Below are 16,201 nucleotides of genomic sequence, written 5' to 3'. Positions count from 1 at the left end.
CGAGCAGTTCTCTTCGCAAGTCTCTACCACATCGATCCCGGGCCGGGCTATTTCTCTGTGCCCCCCCTATCAGGGATCTGAGCTACTACGAGTCGCAAGCTCGTTTAAACGGATAAGGGAGAGTCGGACACTCCGTAGCGCTGTGCCGTCGGCAGTTCTTCTTTTTGTTGCTGTTGTTGTTTTTGCTGGACCATCGGACCGCGGTCTCTGCCTGACAAACGAATTGCACTACATAAGTGGTCTCCCGACCTAGAATGTTTTTGGTGTACAGGAGACCCAACCTAGAATTTTTGCCTACGACAGTCTCGATCCGGAGACAGACGACAGAGGTGGTCTCGGAGACAACAATTAAGCTAGGAATCGTCGCAGTTGTTTTCTTTTTTTTGTGTTACCTTAGGTTCGTTTATTCGTAACGGACTATGTGTACATGCACCCCCGGGGACGTCGGTCCCGGGGCGAGCAGAATCGGATCGGCGAGGGCGTCGAGGATCCCGCGAGGTCCTCGCACCCGAAGCCAGGCCAATACGGCCACGGATCCCGAAGGTCAAGAATCCCCGACGGGGATTGAAGCCCACAAAGATAACCTATCCTACAGGTGTCGCATAAACACCCCACACACGGCGGAGGGGGTGTTCGCGATGTTCGGCGGAAGACCCCGGATCGGCGTACCGAGGGTCTTGAACCAACCCACGCCACCGGAAGCGGGCCGGTAGCGGGTGGTAGAGCGTGGTCGGCGGGGACGCGCGCGTAGGCAAGCGGATCGACGCCTCGACGCCCCGGAGCAGTATCAGTTGACGATCCGGTACTGACGGGCGGAGGCGGATCGCCGCTCGCCGCGGTCTCGCGCGCGTCCACTACCCGCTCGGTGGTAACTACTCGCGGAACGGCGGTGTGAGTAGAGTAAGCTGGGTGGTCGACCGTCGGTGGAGCGTTGCCTGTCCTCGTCCTCTCCGCCGGCGGTCGCTCCATATATTTATTGTACAAGTTAAGTAACCGTCTACAGTACAGTGCGGACTGTACTGTAGTCGGCTTACTGTAGACAGTGCGGCCCGGCCCGCACTGTAACGCTGTCAGCCGTCGGGGCTGACAGCATACGTGTGCTACACGTGGGGTACACGTGTTGGAGCGCGCGCGCTGTAAGGTCCGTACCTTACAGCGTTAGATCTAATTCTAAATCTAAAATATAGTACAGTAGTCGGCGGTTATAGTACAGTAGTCGGCGGTTATGCTACAACAGGTTCGAGAAGATCGGCGAGGAAATTCGCCAAGAGATGACGAAAAATTTCGAGGCTGAATTAGCCCTCGTCCGGAAGCAACTGGAGTTGCAAGCGTCTGAGTTCCACATGGTGTTAGAACAGCTATCGGCTCGAGTGAATCTCGTCGAGAAGGAGCGAAGTGACCGGACTGACGGTCCGGAGCCGGAGGTCCTAGCTTCGTTGAAACTTACAGTCAAGGACGCAAGGCGGGACGCGAATCAAGCTTTGGAGTCCTTAGGAAATTTAGAAGCAGCATCGACGACAGGTTTGACCGCGCCGCTCATCGTCTCAAGGACCTTGAGCAGGTCGCCGGCCGAGAGCCGCAGGAACTGGACCAAGAGCCGCTCCCTACGGGTCGAGAAGGCGACCGTCGATCGAAGAAGGATAAGTCCGCTGTACAGCGAAGTTCCAAGTCGAAGCCTTCGAAGAAGAATCTGCGACGCAGGAGCAAGAGTCACTGTAGTGACGAGCCGGAGGACCAAGACTCAATGACCGAGTGGAATGGTCTTTCTGAAAATGGTGACGACAGTTAGTCGAACCATGCCGGCGATTCCGAACATCGTTCAGACGAAGGAAACGGAATTTCGCAGGGCAAGAAAATTACCTCCAGACGGGGCGGGATCACTTCGTCCGCCTCGCGGAGAGACAAGGACGCTGAGCCAGAGGACGTCGCAACGCGACGCGTGCCGCGTTGGGAGGAGTTGGAGGAGCGGAATCCGACCAACTACCTCTTCAAGAAGTTGTTATCGTACCGGACGTACCGTCTGAGAAACCCGCAGACACATTTGTCAAGTTCTCGGCGGACCGCCGTGCGAAAAATTAGAAGAGACATACCACCGAAGGTGAAGAGGGACAACACGTTTTCTGGAGAAGACGGGGTCCTTGTGTTGGACTTTTTGGCCAAGTTGGTTCAGGAATTTGATACTCAAGAAATGAAAGAGGGGCAAGCAATTCGCTTGCTGCCCGAGTTCCTTGGAGGCATCGCCTTGAGACAGTACACTTCTGTGTCACAGACGGCCGGGTCCCATCATGGGAAGGTGTCAGTCTGGCCGGAGGCCGTACAGTGGCTATTGAGAAGTCTCGCCACCGATGAGGCGATCCGCCAAGCCGTGCTCGCGTTGCGAGAAATTCAGCAGAGACCGTCTGAAGACGGGATGGAATTCTACATCCGTCTGACAGACGCGAGTAATAGATGTGGAAATGTTTATTCAATGGAAGAGCAGATGACTATGTTCAAAGAGGGGCTAGATGCGAGCATCAAGCCCATGGTGTCTCAGTATCGTCAAGATAGTCGGGACATTTCGTTTCTAAGGTTGGTAAATTACGCTAAGGCGCATGGCTCGGCGAGCCGCGCCAAAGAGAGGAAGACCAAAAAGGTCACGATCGAAGCACCAGCGACGCTGAGGGTGGGGAGCAAGCCGAAGGCACCTCACCCGATTCGGAAAAGTCGCGCCGCAGTTCATCTGGCAGATTCAATTTCAGGCTCGGAGGGACGCAGTGCGCAAAGGAGCAACGAAAATTATTATGACGGAGCTTTTGTCGCCGGAGGCGAATTTTATGAGCCATCGGAGGGCTACGGATACGGAGAATACGGAGGGAGTGGGACGTCAACTCTACAGACGCCCACGTGCGCGACGGATTCACACAGCGACACCACGGCTCCCGTATTAGCATTCCAAGGGCGCGGCCAGACGCCGACGCCGCGCCTCCCGATGAAGGACAAGGGTACCCAGTTCCGACGTCCAGGCTGGACAGGAAGGCCGCAGGTCAATGGACGGCCGAGGCCGCGGTACCCCGTCAAGAAGCATGGGCTTATGTGCTTTCATTGCTACGAAAAGGAGCACGCCGCGCCCAAGTGCATACTTTCCCTTCGGGAAATGCACAAGGTTCTGGGGAACTACGAGGCGTTGTCTCCGATGGAGAGATTGGGGATTCCATCGACCAATTATTTGAGGGTCAAAATTTGGTTCGATTCTCAGACGGCGAGCACACCGAGTGCCTCCGCCAACGGGCCGAACCGGCCGTCAAGAGGACCACCCGCGGGGCCCTGGTCGGAGGATAAGAACCCGCAGCAGCAGGAAAACTAGAGAGGGGAATCTCGCATGAGTCGCGAGAGGCACAGGGTCGACGTACTGTGCCCGGGGTTCAGCCCCGTTCCCCGTCTCTAAGGGAAAAATCAGGCCTCGATGAGGAGGTTGTTGGATTGGTGGATAAGCCGAAGGGGCCGACTCAAGTCAAGAAAATCTTGAGTCGAGTCAAGGATCGTCCGCTGGAAGAAATTCGGAGACCCTGGTACAGGGTTAAGCGAAGGGAGAGTCCCGAGAAGATCTTGGTTCTTGCGCGAAAAAACTACAAAGTTTACGCGGATATCGGACCAACGGTCGCATTGATGATCCGGGTGTTGTCTGTATTAGAAACCGGCTCGGGACCTAACTTTGTGCGAAAATCGGAACTCCCGGCTGGAATGGAATCTCTAGTGTCCTTCGGACCGACCCAGGATATCGGCGATGCAAACAACCGGCCACTCCGAACTCTCGGCACAATTAAAATGCCTGTGAGGTTTGGACGTTTCGTGGCCGCAGCCGAGTTTATTGTATGCGAAAAACTCGCAGTCCCGCTAATTCTAGGCGCGGACTACTGTGACCGGTTTGTGGAAGCAATTTATCCAAGGAAGAAAACGGTTGAGTTGGCGAATTTCTCGGAGGTTCCGATAGTTAGGCGGTTCTCGAGAAAAGGGAAGAAGAATCTCGTCCCGGGAGAGGACTAGAATGATGGAAAGGGGGAGCGAATTTCCCCCAAGGTAAAAGTGGCAAGAGCCACGAATATCGAACCAGGGACGCAACGCGTCGTTGAATGCGCCTCGAAGAGGACGGGCTTGGTTGTGGTTCAGCCGTACTCGTCGTTGTACGAAAGGCACGGGTTGACGTGCACGAATTGTGTCGTTCAGGTTGAGCCTAACAGGCCATTTCGTTTACTCGTGGCGAATTTTAGGACGTACCCTGTCAGGGTGCAAAAAGGACAAGTGGTGGCAGAATTATTACCGCACCCGAGGGCCGTCCTTGAGGGCCAAACCACCACCGGTGAGGTTCTCGAAATTCAAGAAAGGCAGAAGGAAAATTTTCCTCATTTTACCAAGACGCCTACGGGCGAGACGAGATGCGAACCGTCGGATCAAGGCCGCGCCAGCCTGGCGAACGGTCGGCAGGGCTCTCCGCACCGGCATCTACGAAGCCGCAACGCAGGATTGAGCCGCCGCTACCGGACGTGGAGGAACTCGACCTGAGCCACGTGCCGGACCGGCTGCGCGAAGAATTCCGTCGCATGTTGAAGAAATATTCAAGGATGTGGGATGGGACGCTTGGTGAAATTAATACCACAGTCCATCGGATCGAGTTGATTCCTGAGACTCGTCCCATCGCACAAGCCCCGTATCGGGCAGGACCGAAGGCCCGAGAGGTAGAAGATGCAGAAGTGCAGAAGGTGTTAGAAGCAGGAGTCATTGAACCGGCGCAGTCAGAATGGGCGTCGCCCGTATAATTGGTACTCAAGCCGGACGGCTCGATGCGATTTTGTGTTGATTATCGTAGGTTAAATGCGGTAACGGTGAAGGACACTTACCCCTTGCCAAGGATGGATGAATGTCTCGATTCGTTGGGAGACACCAAGGTCTTTTCCGCGCTCGACGCAATTTCCGGATATTGGCAGATGCCTATCCCGGAATGCCATCGCGACAAGACCGCTTTTTCATGCCACTCAGGTTTGTACCGATTCTCAAGAATGCCCTTCGGGCTTACCAACGCGCTGGCGACGTTCCCGAGAGCCATGGATATACTGCTCTCTCCGTTCCGATGGAAGTCGTGTCTGGTGTATTTGGATGATATCATCATTTTCAGCAAGTCTTGGGAAGAACATATGGTTCACGTGGATGAAATACTGTCAGTATTAGAGAAGGCATGAGTGAAGCTCAAGCTTCGCAAGTGCGAATTTTTCGTCGAAAAGATCAAGTACCTGGGCCATGTCGTTCGGCCAGGTACGTTGGAGGTCGATGCCGCTCACATCGCCGCGTTGGAACAAGTGAGGTCCCCTCAAACGCAGACCCAGCTCAGAAGCTTCTTGGGACTTTGCAATGTGTACCGTCGGTTTGTCCCACATTACGCGAAAATCGCGCATCCGCTCAATCAACCACTGAAGAAGGGACAACCGGTCCAGTTGGAAGGATTCGACGAACTGTGTAAGAAAGCTTTTCATAAGCTGAAGGAGGCCATCTTGGCACCACCGGTGCAGGCACTGCCAAAGAAGGACCTTCCATATTCGGTGGATACCGACGCAAGTGATTATCAAATCGGAGCTGCATTATTTCTAACGTATCCGGATGCACAACGAAAACGCATCGGGTTCTTTCCAGAACGTTGGCCGCAGCCGGGAGGAATTATTCTGTATCAGAGAAGGAATGTTTGGCGGTTATTGGGGCCGTCCAAACTCTAAGACCATATCTATACGGCGAGCACTTTATCGTGCATACCGACCACGCCTCGTTGAGGTGGTTGATGAACGTAACTGACCCAAGTGGGAGATTAATCCGATGGAGGCTACGCCTCTCGGAATTCGACTTCGAAATCAAGTACAAGAAAGGAAAGGCAAACAGCCAGGCAGATGCCTTGTCAAGGCTGTTAACGCAAGGAGGAACCGTCGACGAAATCAGCGATGAAATCCCATGTTTTATGGCCGAACCGGCCAACGCTACAGAAGACGATAAGGAAGATTTTGAAAGGCTGGACGACATCCTCGCTCTTCAAGGGGGGCCGCCTCCGATCGCCTCGATCACTTCCAAGCTGTCGCTCCGGAGGAGCTTATTCGCGAGCAGTCTGTCGACCCTTTCTGCAGTCGAATCAAGGAGGAGATGAACGCTGGAAAAGCGAGGACGTTCACAACGGAGGCATGCCTCCACTCCAGTGGAATTCGAAGGAACTCTATGCCGTACTGCGGCAGAGTTTGTACAAGTGGTGATACCGCAATCGTTAAGGGACCGCATCCTAGGGCTGAGCCATTACGCAAAATTAGCAGGCCACCCTGGAGACAGGAAACTGTACAAGACATTAAGAAGATATTTTTATTGGCCTACAATGGCACTAGACTGCTACGCAGCTGCGAAGAATTCCGCCGAATGCGCACGAGAAAGGGTGAAGTTGAGAAGGAACACGAAGGAAATGAAGTTGTTCACACCCAATGCTCCGCTGGAGTTTGTCGCTATCGACATACTCGAAGAGTTAATTACCACAAAGCGAGGAAATGGATATATCCTCGTGATCAGCGATCGATACTCAAAATTGGTACGAACTGTACCACTCAAGAAAATTACCGCTGTGCATATAGCGCAAGCGTTCGTACATCTTTGGGTATTCATATATGGACCGCCGATCAAGCTGCTGTCCGACAACGATACGCAGTTCACGCCACCGTTCTTTCAGAACATTTGTCGGATTTTGGGAATACGCAACGTCTTTACGACGACATATCATCCGCAGGCCAACGGCCAAGTTGAGAGGTTCAATCGTACGCTGACTTCCGCGTTGCGATAGTACGTTGGAGAACATCCTAAGGATTGGTATCTGTTCAGCGACGCTATAACGTTCGCGTATAATACGCAAGTTCATCGAACTACGAACATTGTGCCCTTTGAGCTGGTATTAGCTTGGGCCCCGAGAAGTCTAGCTCTGCAAGCGCAACCCAAGTTGGAGGAGTTCAGCTCGCCACGAGCCTACTATCTAAAATGGAAATCATGGTTGGAGAGTCTGATAAAGACCGCAGACAGGAGCTTACGCAAGGAACAGGCGAGATATAAGCGAAATTTCGATGCGAGAATTTGCAAGCCGAAGTACGACATACCCGTAGGGTCTTACGTGTCCCTTCAAAAGGAGCAAGGTACGGCTACGGAACCTAAACACAAATTGGCACAAGTGGCCACGGGTCCGTATGCAGTTAAGCAGTCAGAAAGGAATACGGATGTCATCGCCATTGGTGATCAGGAGGAAAGTGTTTCGAGAGATCGAGTAGAACTGGCCCCAAGTCCGAAGAAACAATCGCCCACATCAGGTCTACATCGGCCCTACAGTACCTAAGCGGACACGTGACAGATCAAGGACGGGACGCCATGGAGAGTGAGGACGACCCTCACGCGCGGGCGCAGACACAAGAGGTCGAGGAAAATTTAGTTAGTCGAAATCGGTCAGCGGAGATACCGCAAGACCTACAGCAGATAGTTCATTCAGAAGAGTTAGTGACATCGGAGGATCTTCAGGAGGGGGAAGTAAGTAACCCCGGACGCGAGGGAGAGGATAAGGATGCCGAGTATGTGATAGAGAAGATCATCGACCACGGGTATCAAGGTGAGGAATTAATCCTCAGGGTGAAATGGTATGGATATGGGACGAAGGACGGGACGTGGGAACCGGTTGCGCAATTACCGCGCAGCGCCGTCGTGAGATACTTCCGAAGGAAAAAGTCAACCTTGCCGTCACAAGTTGCGCGCGCACAAGCAGGGTAACCCGTACCAGAAGGTCGTCGAGTTGGAAGTGATACTGTGAACCGCAGCACGAAGATAGGGAGGAATGGACACTGCAGGAGTAGAGCGCATCGGTGATGACGAGAAGGAGAGAGGAGACAAAGCAAGTGGTTTTGCATTGCCTACCGCTCACGGAGACAGGGTTGCGAGGGGCGCTATGCCAAGAATTGAGGACGTCACCGGAGCGCTCAGATGAATCGTCTGATCTTGGAGGAGACGTCAGGGGCTCGCGAGGTCGCCGGGGAGGCGTCGGAGGTGGTCGTGCTTGCGGCGCCCTCGTCGCCGCTGGGGGACGCGGGAGTAACGGTGACCCCGACGGTGCCCGCCTCTGCGGGGCTCGTGCCCCTGGAGGAGCGCCCTGCGGGACCGCCGCAGGTTGAGGAGAGGGAGGGGGTTCGCAAGGAAGACCTCGCGGACTACAAGGAGGGAAACAACCCGTGAGATCGGCTGATCCCCACGACAGGTAAACCGAGTGGTTGGGAGCTCGTCGAATGCTAGGGTAAGGCGACGCGAGGTCGGGAGTGGAAGTCACAGTTCACTGCTGTGGAAGATTGCCCGTCAGTGACATCGCCGGACGGGGAGTAGTTCTTGGACAGCCCGAGGAAACAAACGATGCGAAGTGTGTAGTAGGAGCCTAGCTCGTCGCCGTGTGGGATAGACCGTTAGCGATCGGCGCTGTACTGGGGTAGCTCTCGTAAGGTCCGAAGAATTAAACGACACGAAGTCGGCTGTAGAAGTCACAGCTTGCAGGTGTGTTAGATAGACCACCCGCGGTCTGCGCTGTACGGTCAGTAGTCCTCGTAAGGTCCGAGGAATTCAACGACTCGAAGTCGAAAGGGGAGGCCTGCCACCAGGAGTTGGCACGCGGGCCGCAGCGGTAGTTGACTTCCTCGCGCGAAGCGCGGCTCTGGTCCGGGGCGAGGGCGGCTAATGACATGGAGGTCGGCTGTTGATTCCCCAGGTTTTGCAGAACGCGAGGGTAGGTTGTCAGCGAGCTGACGCTCTACGATGGGGGGACGCGTCAGAGCGCGGGAGGAAAACGACTCTGAGTCGAGTCGGGGTAGCGCGCCGTCTCTCAGCGTAGGTGGATCGTCGGCGGTGTCCGTGCGGACGCGAGAGACGCGGAAGACCCAGGTGGATACCACAGTAGGTTGAACGTTGTATAAGAGAGGCACTTCGAACTCCATTGCTTCTCTTCTCTCTTCTTCAAGTCGTCGCTTGTTCTCCCACCTCCCTCCCTCAGCTCCTGTGCTCATGTCACCAAGTCATCACTGTGTTCTGTTTTTTTCCTTACTCTTTCTTGCGATGGCTTAACCATTCAAGAATGTTTCACTCTCACGCTCAGTAAGATAACGCGACCTTCAGTCGCTTCTTGCGCTTGCTTACTTCGAATGATGGCGTTATCGCTTTGTTACCCTACTACTTTAGGTACGAAAAACTCGCGCCACGCGAAGGCGGATAACGGTTGCGAATCTACCCTTTCGGGCGGGTTTAATCATTCGGTTAATCAGGCACTGTAAGCATCTTTAGACCGAGTTCCATTCAGAGTCATTAGGTAATTAAGTGTAATATTGTATCTTCAACACTATACACTTGTAAATTTCAGGCCTAAACGTTAAAGCATGAAGACACGTGCTCCGCCGGGATAATGCTGCTGGCAGCAACGTTTGGCACCAAGCGTTGATGGGGAGAGCGTAATTCAGCAGAGTACCCTTGGGTACTGTTACCCGACGAAGAATAATTTCTACGCGACACGTGGTATATTCACCGACCGGTGCCGAGTGCCTAGCTAGGCCTCAAAGCGCGGCGCCACCAGACAGTGACGGGCGAAAGGGCCGCGGAAGGAGGAGGACGTGTGGCGCGAAGAGGACGCTGGGCGCGAGGAGGACGTTGGGGGCAAGGAAGACAGCCGGCCAGTTGATCAACGCGCCGCGCGAGCAGCGGGCACTACCGGGGCGTGCAGGGGGATTACGGTCGGTCGGAGGGGACCAGGGGACCAAGAAAGGGGGTTTTGCAAACGGTCGCATTGTCGGCCGGTGGGGGCTGGTGTCTGCTCTGTGGTTGAGGAGAGGGATCGTGGCCAGAGACCGCGGATATCAGTACTATAAGGTAGGGGCGGTGGGCACATAGGGATGGCATCGAGGGAGCACGAGGCGAATTGGAGGTAAACTGGAGGACTAGCATCAGATTTTGCTGCGCGCTCGGTCGGTGAGGTATGTGGCTTGGACCGGCCGCAACAGGCACAATGACGTTGTCCGTAAAGTCACGAAAACGCGTGTTTTGGCGGCGAGTTTGCTCGGATTTTCTGAACGCAAATTTCTCAAACAACGCGTTTGGCAAAACTCACAGCATACCAAAAAGTCGCGGCATGTGAGTTTTCCACGAGTTTCACATCCGCCGGATCACAGCAGTGCGGGATCAACCCGTCGTGAAGAAAAACGAAGGTGGTCTTCCGTTCTTTTCATCAGCACAAACGAGTCTCAGATTGCACGGATCGTATCGATATGCGTTATGGACGCCCCTATCGCTTCATCTGCGCAGAGTCCATCAATGGATCAAAGCGCGACAGGATCTGCCACAGATGCCGCCGAAGCAACTGCGAAAGATAGACAAGTAGAAGCTTCTAAAAAGCGGTCCTCTCTAAACGGCCCCCCTCAGCCTGTCAAGAAGACGAAACACATCGCCCTTTCGACTGAGAGCCTTCTATCCTTGTGGCAAGCTACAACATGCGCTTCAGCGAGTATTCGCGCAGGCGCACGTGATCCGTCGGGCGGCACAACGATGTACCAGACTTGCGTTTGTTGCGGGCAGGTACCTTGCGTGAGGTCAGTCCGCAAAACTCGTGGTGGGATTTTTCAAACTTGGGTTTATTTTACGTTCAGCGAGTTTGTGGGTAAAAGGAAAAAAAACAACGCGTTATTTTACGGACAACGTTAATAAAAAGAAGGAAAGAGGTGCAAAAATCGCCAATGCCAAAGTACAGTAACGTCACACATCCAAAAACACGCCTACATCCCCTATCAAAACGGCGCAACTTGATGACGCAGTCCACAACCTCACCAAGACTTCAAAAAGAACAACCGCACAACATCACCCTGTCCGCACCAGTTCCGGGGGACTCTTCCTTTTGGTTCACAAAGTATAACCACTTCCACTGTCACATTAAATCCGAGGGTTCCAGAGAGAAATTGAGGTAGGACTTCATGTTTTGCGATTAGGCCTGGACGAAGCCGACTTTATTTTCGTCAAAACTGTGGCAGATGTCCTCCATATGCCCTAACATCGCCTCACACGCTCTCTACGACCCAGCATATCTCCCGCTCCCAGTCTGCGTCCCACAGGTAAAATGGCTTGTGCCCACCTGCGCACTCCCATTTCAATATGGTGCCCGATGGTTGGGGAACTTCATTACCCTTGTGCAGAACTCGGCCTCCTTCAAATGCTCCCACTCCAGAGTCTGCAACAGTGTTTCCTTAAAAACCGACATTTCCTTCGACTCTATTGTCTTCGATGGTAGCGCTCCGTAGAAAGTGTCCATCAGCTTCAACGCAACGCCGCACCGCTTTCGTCGCACCTCGCGCTTCGCAGCAAGTAGCAGTAAATCCTCGTTTGTCACAGAGCCGTCGCGGAGAGTCGCGCTCCTTGACGACCCCGGAATAGACCCTTTCCCATCTAGTGTCACCCATCGGCACAGCTGCTTGATCGCATTTTCGAAATCGTCCGGTGCTGCCTTTGCCACGCTTTCATCGCCCTTGTACTCGTCCTTCTCAGTGCTTGATCCTATGCCTGTACTTGCCATGTCAGCAGAAACATCAGAGTTGGAAAGTTCACACAGAGCACGTGCTTTCCTGAACAACGCTTCTACTAGCTGCCCTTTCTTCTTCTCAAACTTCTTTCTTTGACAAGCTTCCTCCTTCGATTCGGGGTCTATCATCATCCCGAAGTGAGTTGCAATTCCACATGCATCCATACGACTAATCACCTTATCAGCCTTGCTTGCCAAGTCTTTCAAAATTTCTTTGTGTGCATCTGACCCCTTGTTCTTTCGCGATTCAGAACACCCCTGCACGTCAAGTTTCTCGAGTCCGAGCAGAACTAGTTCAATGTCTCTAGGATATTTTTCTTCCATGGATTGATATAAGATTTCAAACTCTGAAATCTTTCGCCTTTTCAGCAACGAGCGCAGACGCTTGACCTTCAATTTTCTGACCGCTTCCTCAAACCATTGGAAAGGATCTCCTTTGATTGTTCCGTTCGGCTCTGACTTTTCGCTATCAACCACCTTGTCCTCATCATTGCGATCTGGCTCCTCCCTTTTGTCTTCGTCTTCAAGCTTCTCACTGTTTTTGTCCATTTCAGTCGCCTCATCATTCTCACTTGACCGAAGAGGCGTCCTCGCTGAGTCACTCTTTTGCGAACTGCCTGCATTCGGGCCGATCGCGAGGGACAACTTGTATGAGGGTATATCGCTACCTTTTCTTACGCTGTTTCCACTTCCATTCAGCAACTTATCCACAGACATTTTCCCAACTGCACTGTCTCCCCCAGCTATCCACTTGGGAAGTGCAGATTTCTTTGGTAGCCCGAAATAAAAAGCCCTTCGCTCCCCGCATTCAAGAGATGCCGTACTGCGTGATGACCTACGACCTTCGATGCCCATCGATGCCGCATGGGCGCTCTCGAATGCTTCCAAAACTATTTCAGACGAGAGCTTAAATTCTACAGTTAACTTTTGTTCTCGAAGTCCCTCGAGTAGATCGACCCGGTCGTGGCGCAGGTATGCGGTCACAGAGTATTCGCCTTTCGTCAGAGTGCGAGTTTGCGGGTAGATATCGGAGGCGAAGAGGAACTGGTTGTTCTTGTCGTGTACGAGAACAAACGGGCCTCCGTCAATCTCGCTTTCATAGACAGTCCGATTCAAACCTGGGAATATCAATTTTACAGACGAGGAAGAATCGAAAACCTCAAACTTGTACTCCAGTTGCAACTGAGAGATGACGCCGACTTCTGGGAGCACGTCTCTTCCGCCCAGTGTGCGGATCTTCCCCTTGCTAGGGGCATAGACACGTTGAATATGTGTTAAGCTCCCACGTGGAGTGTACCCAGATATTAATGTCGGGCAATTGTCCAGAGAGGACAAGAATGGTAAATATCTGACCGCTTCGACACGAGGAAAGCAAGATGCCCCTGCGGAAGCATGCACCACGTTTGGATTGGGAACGACACCCCCAAAGACAAGTTCCACTCGGTCTATGAGCGAAAGTCCAGGCGATGACCACACCTGTGCCAAGCATAGTTCCAACACTGATCCTCCCTGCACTTGAACGATAGATTCTTTCACAGTTCCAGGTCGAAGGGTGAAGTTTTGGCGAGTTTCAAGTTCGGCGCAATGCTTGCGCGGGCTTATCTGCACAATATGCGCGACGAAGTTCCTTGCGTCAGCACTCCCTAACACAACGCTGGACTTGGTCGTGAGATTGTCGCTGTATGCCCTATTGTCGCTGGGCGCATCTTCAGCTTTTGCCGATTCCGTCATTTTGACATTTGATGACACGTGGTAGGCGTCACGAAAGCTTGCATCAGCCGTTCTCGATTTCATCGACGTAACTGTTCCATACTCGGACGTTTGCCGTGGTCGTCCAGAGACATCCGAGAACTCTGCATAACCATCCATACTGCCTGTTCGGTCGTTCCCGACACCGAGAAACGTCGCACTTCCAGTCACAATGCGCAGCAACGCGTACGTTGCCCCCACGGGAGCCTCGTAAAATCTGCGAACCACAGATCCCGGTGCAAACAAGACTTCTCGAAGAGGGTTTATCATTAAGCCGTCGACAAGCGGCTCTGGTTTATGTACGACGACGGGAACCCGGAAAAGAGGTCCCTTTTGACCAGATAACCCATCTTCAGAACGCATGAAGCCAAGGATTTCTGTAAAGTGAGCGCGACCACTTGACAGCTCCACAGGATCGACGAAAACAGGGAATTGCCGCCCACCCCCAAGGAGAACAAGAGACGATGGCACTTCGACCCACGAAGCCTTGCATTCAAGGATTATGGTCGCCTCTATGCTCGCTATGGCCCTCTTTGTCTGTGGGCAGTCTTCCGCTCGGGGGGATGCTTCAATGGCAACTGAGGCGCGCTGCTTGGACCGAGTTTCGGCTGTCCCGCGAAGAAAGATACCATGTGTCGTATTCATCGGTCCGAATCCGGTGCTGTTCGACCCTCGACGGGCGGGGGAACCATCCTCCACGCGAATTGATATTCGCCACTCTTCAAGAGAGACAGGATCCTGATCACTCCCAGGAGAGGAATGTGTCTCTCTTCCGCCATCCGTACAAGTCTCAGACTTGGCACCAGAATGCTCTCCGCCGCTGCCACCACCACCACCACACGGCTTGTCCGACAGGGAGGCTGTCCGACCTGCTTCAGTAGAACTGTTAAGATTCCGAGAGGCATCGCGAGCGGCAGCATACTGCTGCAGATACTCGCATGCCGCAGAGGCATCTATACTCCCTCGCCCACATGCGAAGACCAAATCTTGGTAATAGTCAGACTCATAGGCGTCTGACGACTCGCCCTTGCCAGAGGCAGAAGCGAGTTTCGATTTCTCTCCAAGGGACGGCCCCAACCCTGGAGGTTGCAATGGCCTTGCTGTGTTCTCAATAGCCCTGCGAATCAAGGCAGACGTGTACGGAAGGCGGTTCTTTTTCAGAAACGACACAATAACCGCAACCGCACCTGCAGCGGAGGGAGACGACATGGACGTTCCATTCATGAGCATTTTCTTGCGCAGCATCCAGAGCGGGACGGGGGCAATGGCACCCCCCGGGGCGCAGATGGACACGCCGAGAGCGCCATTCGAGACCGGCCCCCTCGATGACCACGTGTACGGGACGCCGGCTACGGCGTTGGCGTCGTTACCAAACTGGTGCAGCGTGCCCTTGTCCGGCGGGTGGTGGCGGACCGGGGTGGAGGTACCTGGCAGGGCGGGCGGGGTTGGCGGGTGCTTGGAGCCGAACTCGGAGTGCAAGAGCGAGTAGGCCTGCGTGAGCATCTCGGGGGTGACGTAGGCGCCGACACCGATGAGGGAGTCGGTGGTGCCGCCGGGGGCCGAGACGGAGGACAGGGCCGGGCCGTCGTTGCCCGCCGAGCTGAGGAAGAGGACGTTGTGGTTGTGGACGAGCTTGTTGACCAGGGCGACGAAGCGGCCCTTGTCAGGGTCGCGCGTGTGCTCGCCAAAGCTCATGTTGACGACGTCGATCTTGATGCGGCGCGACTCGGGTTTGACAGAAGCGGGACGCCCAGCGGGGACATTGTCGGTGGAGGACGTTTGCGGCACTTCCCCCCCGGGCGGACACGCGGACGCGGACGCTGACGCGGACGCGGACGGGGAGTCGGACTCGAGCTCGGACGCGTTGCTCTCTGGCGAGGGCTGCGGGGGTTTGGAGGGAAGCGGGTGCGGGTGGTTTACCTGAGGTGGAGTGGGGCGGGTGGCGGGCGAGTCGGTGGCGGGTGACTCGGGGGCTTGGGTATGGTTGAGCAGGTATGCGAGGGCGCGGGTGGTGCCCTGGTGGGTCTCCATGCTGGACAGGCGCGAGTCTCCGATCTTCAAGCTGACGATCTGTGCGCCGGGGGCGAGGCCGTTGAGGTGCGGTGCGTCAGGGTAGTTTGCGGCGACGATGCCCGCGACGTGGGTGCCGTGACTGCCACCGTCGACGACGATGGAGAGCAGGTTGCCGCGGTCGTAGACATTGACGCCAAAGTGCATCATGACGCCGGCGCCAAACTCGGCGTAGCGGCAGCGGACGTGGTAGTCCTCGAGGACGACGCACTGGTCAAGCGCACCGCGCTCCGTGGTGTCGACGACGGCCCTCCAGCGGGTGCCGTCGTGGAAGACGAGGCAGTCGTACAGTGGGCCGAGGTCGTTGTAGTTTTTTTCAGCGGCGAGCAGGACGGTCTGGCGGGCCTCGAACTCCTCGACGAGGAGGTTGTGCGGCGGGGAATCCGGGGCGTTGGGGGCGGCGGCGGCGGCGGCGTCCTTGAGCTCGGAGAGTCGCTTCCTGACGCGGTTGAGGGCTGCGCGATTGGCCTTGTCCCACCTGGAGCGGCGCTCCTTGCGCAGGCGTGCGACGAGGGAGTTGGGGAAGAGGTGGTACGCGGCCTTGACACCGAGGTGGAAGGTAGCGTCCGGGCACGCGTCGCGGATGGCGCGGGTGAGGCGGAGCGTGCGGCCGGTGAGTCCGGTGAGGGAGGAGGCGGCGGCGGGGAGGACTGCGACGGTGGAGGTGTCGACGTCGCCGGAGCCGGTGCAGTCGAGGATGTCGATGACCTTGGGTGCGCCGGAGGTGGTGCGTCGGAGGCCGGCGGCGGCCGGGTCGAC

General features: G+C 55.0%; 3 protein-coding genes; 2 read left to right on the top strand and 1 right to left on the bottom strand.

Moving 5' to 3' along the window:
• Positions 1-5,033: 5,033 nt before the first annotated feature.
• On the top strand, positions 5,034-6,835 carry CHC_T00004819001 (hypothetical protein). Its single transcript, XM_005716535.1, has 4 exons — positions 5,034-5,152; positions 5,366-5,650; positions 5,683-5,972; positions 6,210-6,835. Exons 1-4 carry the CDS (start codon positions 5,034-5,036, stop codon positions 6,833-6,835), a joined length of 1,320 nt encoding a protein of 439 aa, XP_005716592.1.
• Positions 6,836-10,329: 3,494 nt separating this feature from the next.
• On the top strand, positions 10,330-10,755 carry CHC_T00004818001 (hypothetical protein). Its single transcript, XM_005716534.1, has one exon. It carries the CDS (start codon positions 10,330-10,332, stop codon positions 10,753-10,755), a length of 426 nt encoding a protein of 141 aa, XP_005716591.1.
• Positions 10,756-11,039: 284 nt separating this feature from the next.
• CHC_T00004817001 (hypothetical protein) lies at positions 11,040-15,067 on the bottom strand. XM_005716533.1 is given in 2 exon segments: positions 11,040-11,194; positions 11,195-15,067. The coding sequence occupies 1 exon segment, from the start codon at positions 15,065-15,067 to the stop codon at positions 11,195-11,197; it is 3,873 nt and encodes a 1,290-aa protein (XP_005716590.1). The 3' UTR covers positions 11,040-11,194.
• Positions 15,068-16,201: the final 1,134 nt, after the last annotated feature.

Source organism: Chondrus crispus, genomic scaffold, assembly GCF_000350225.1.
Source record: "Chondrus crispus Stackhouse genomic scaffold, scaffold_25, whole genome shotgun sequence".
NCBI lineage: Eukaryota > Rhodophyta > Florideophyceae > Gigartinales > Gigartinaceae > Chondrus > Chondrus crispus.
Note: the sequence above shows the minus strand (reverse complement) of the source record. Positions and strands in the feature narration are given on the sequence as shown.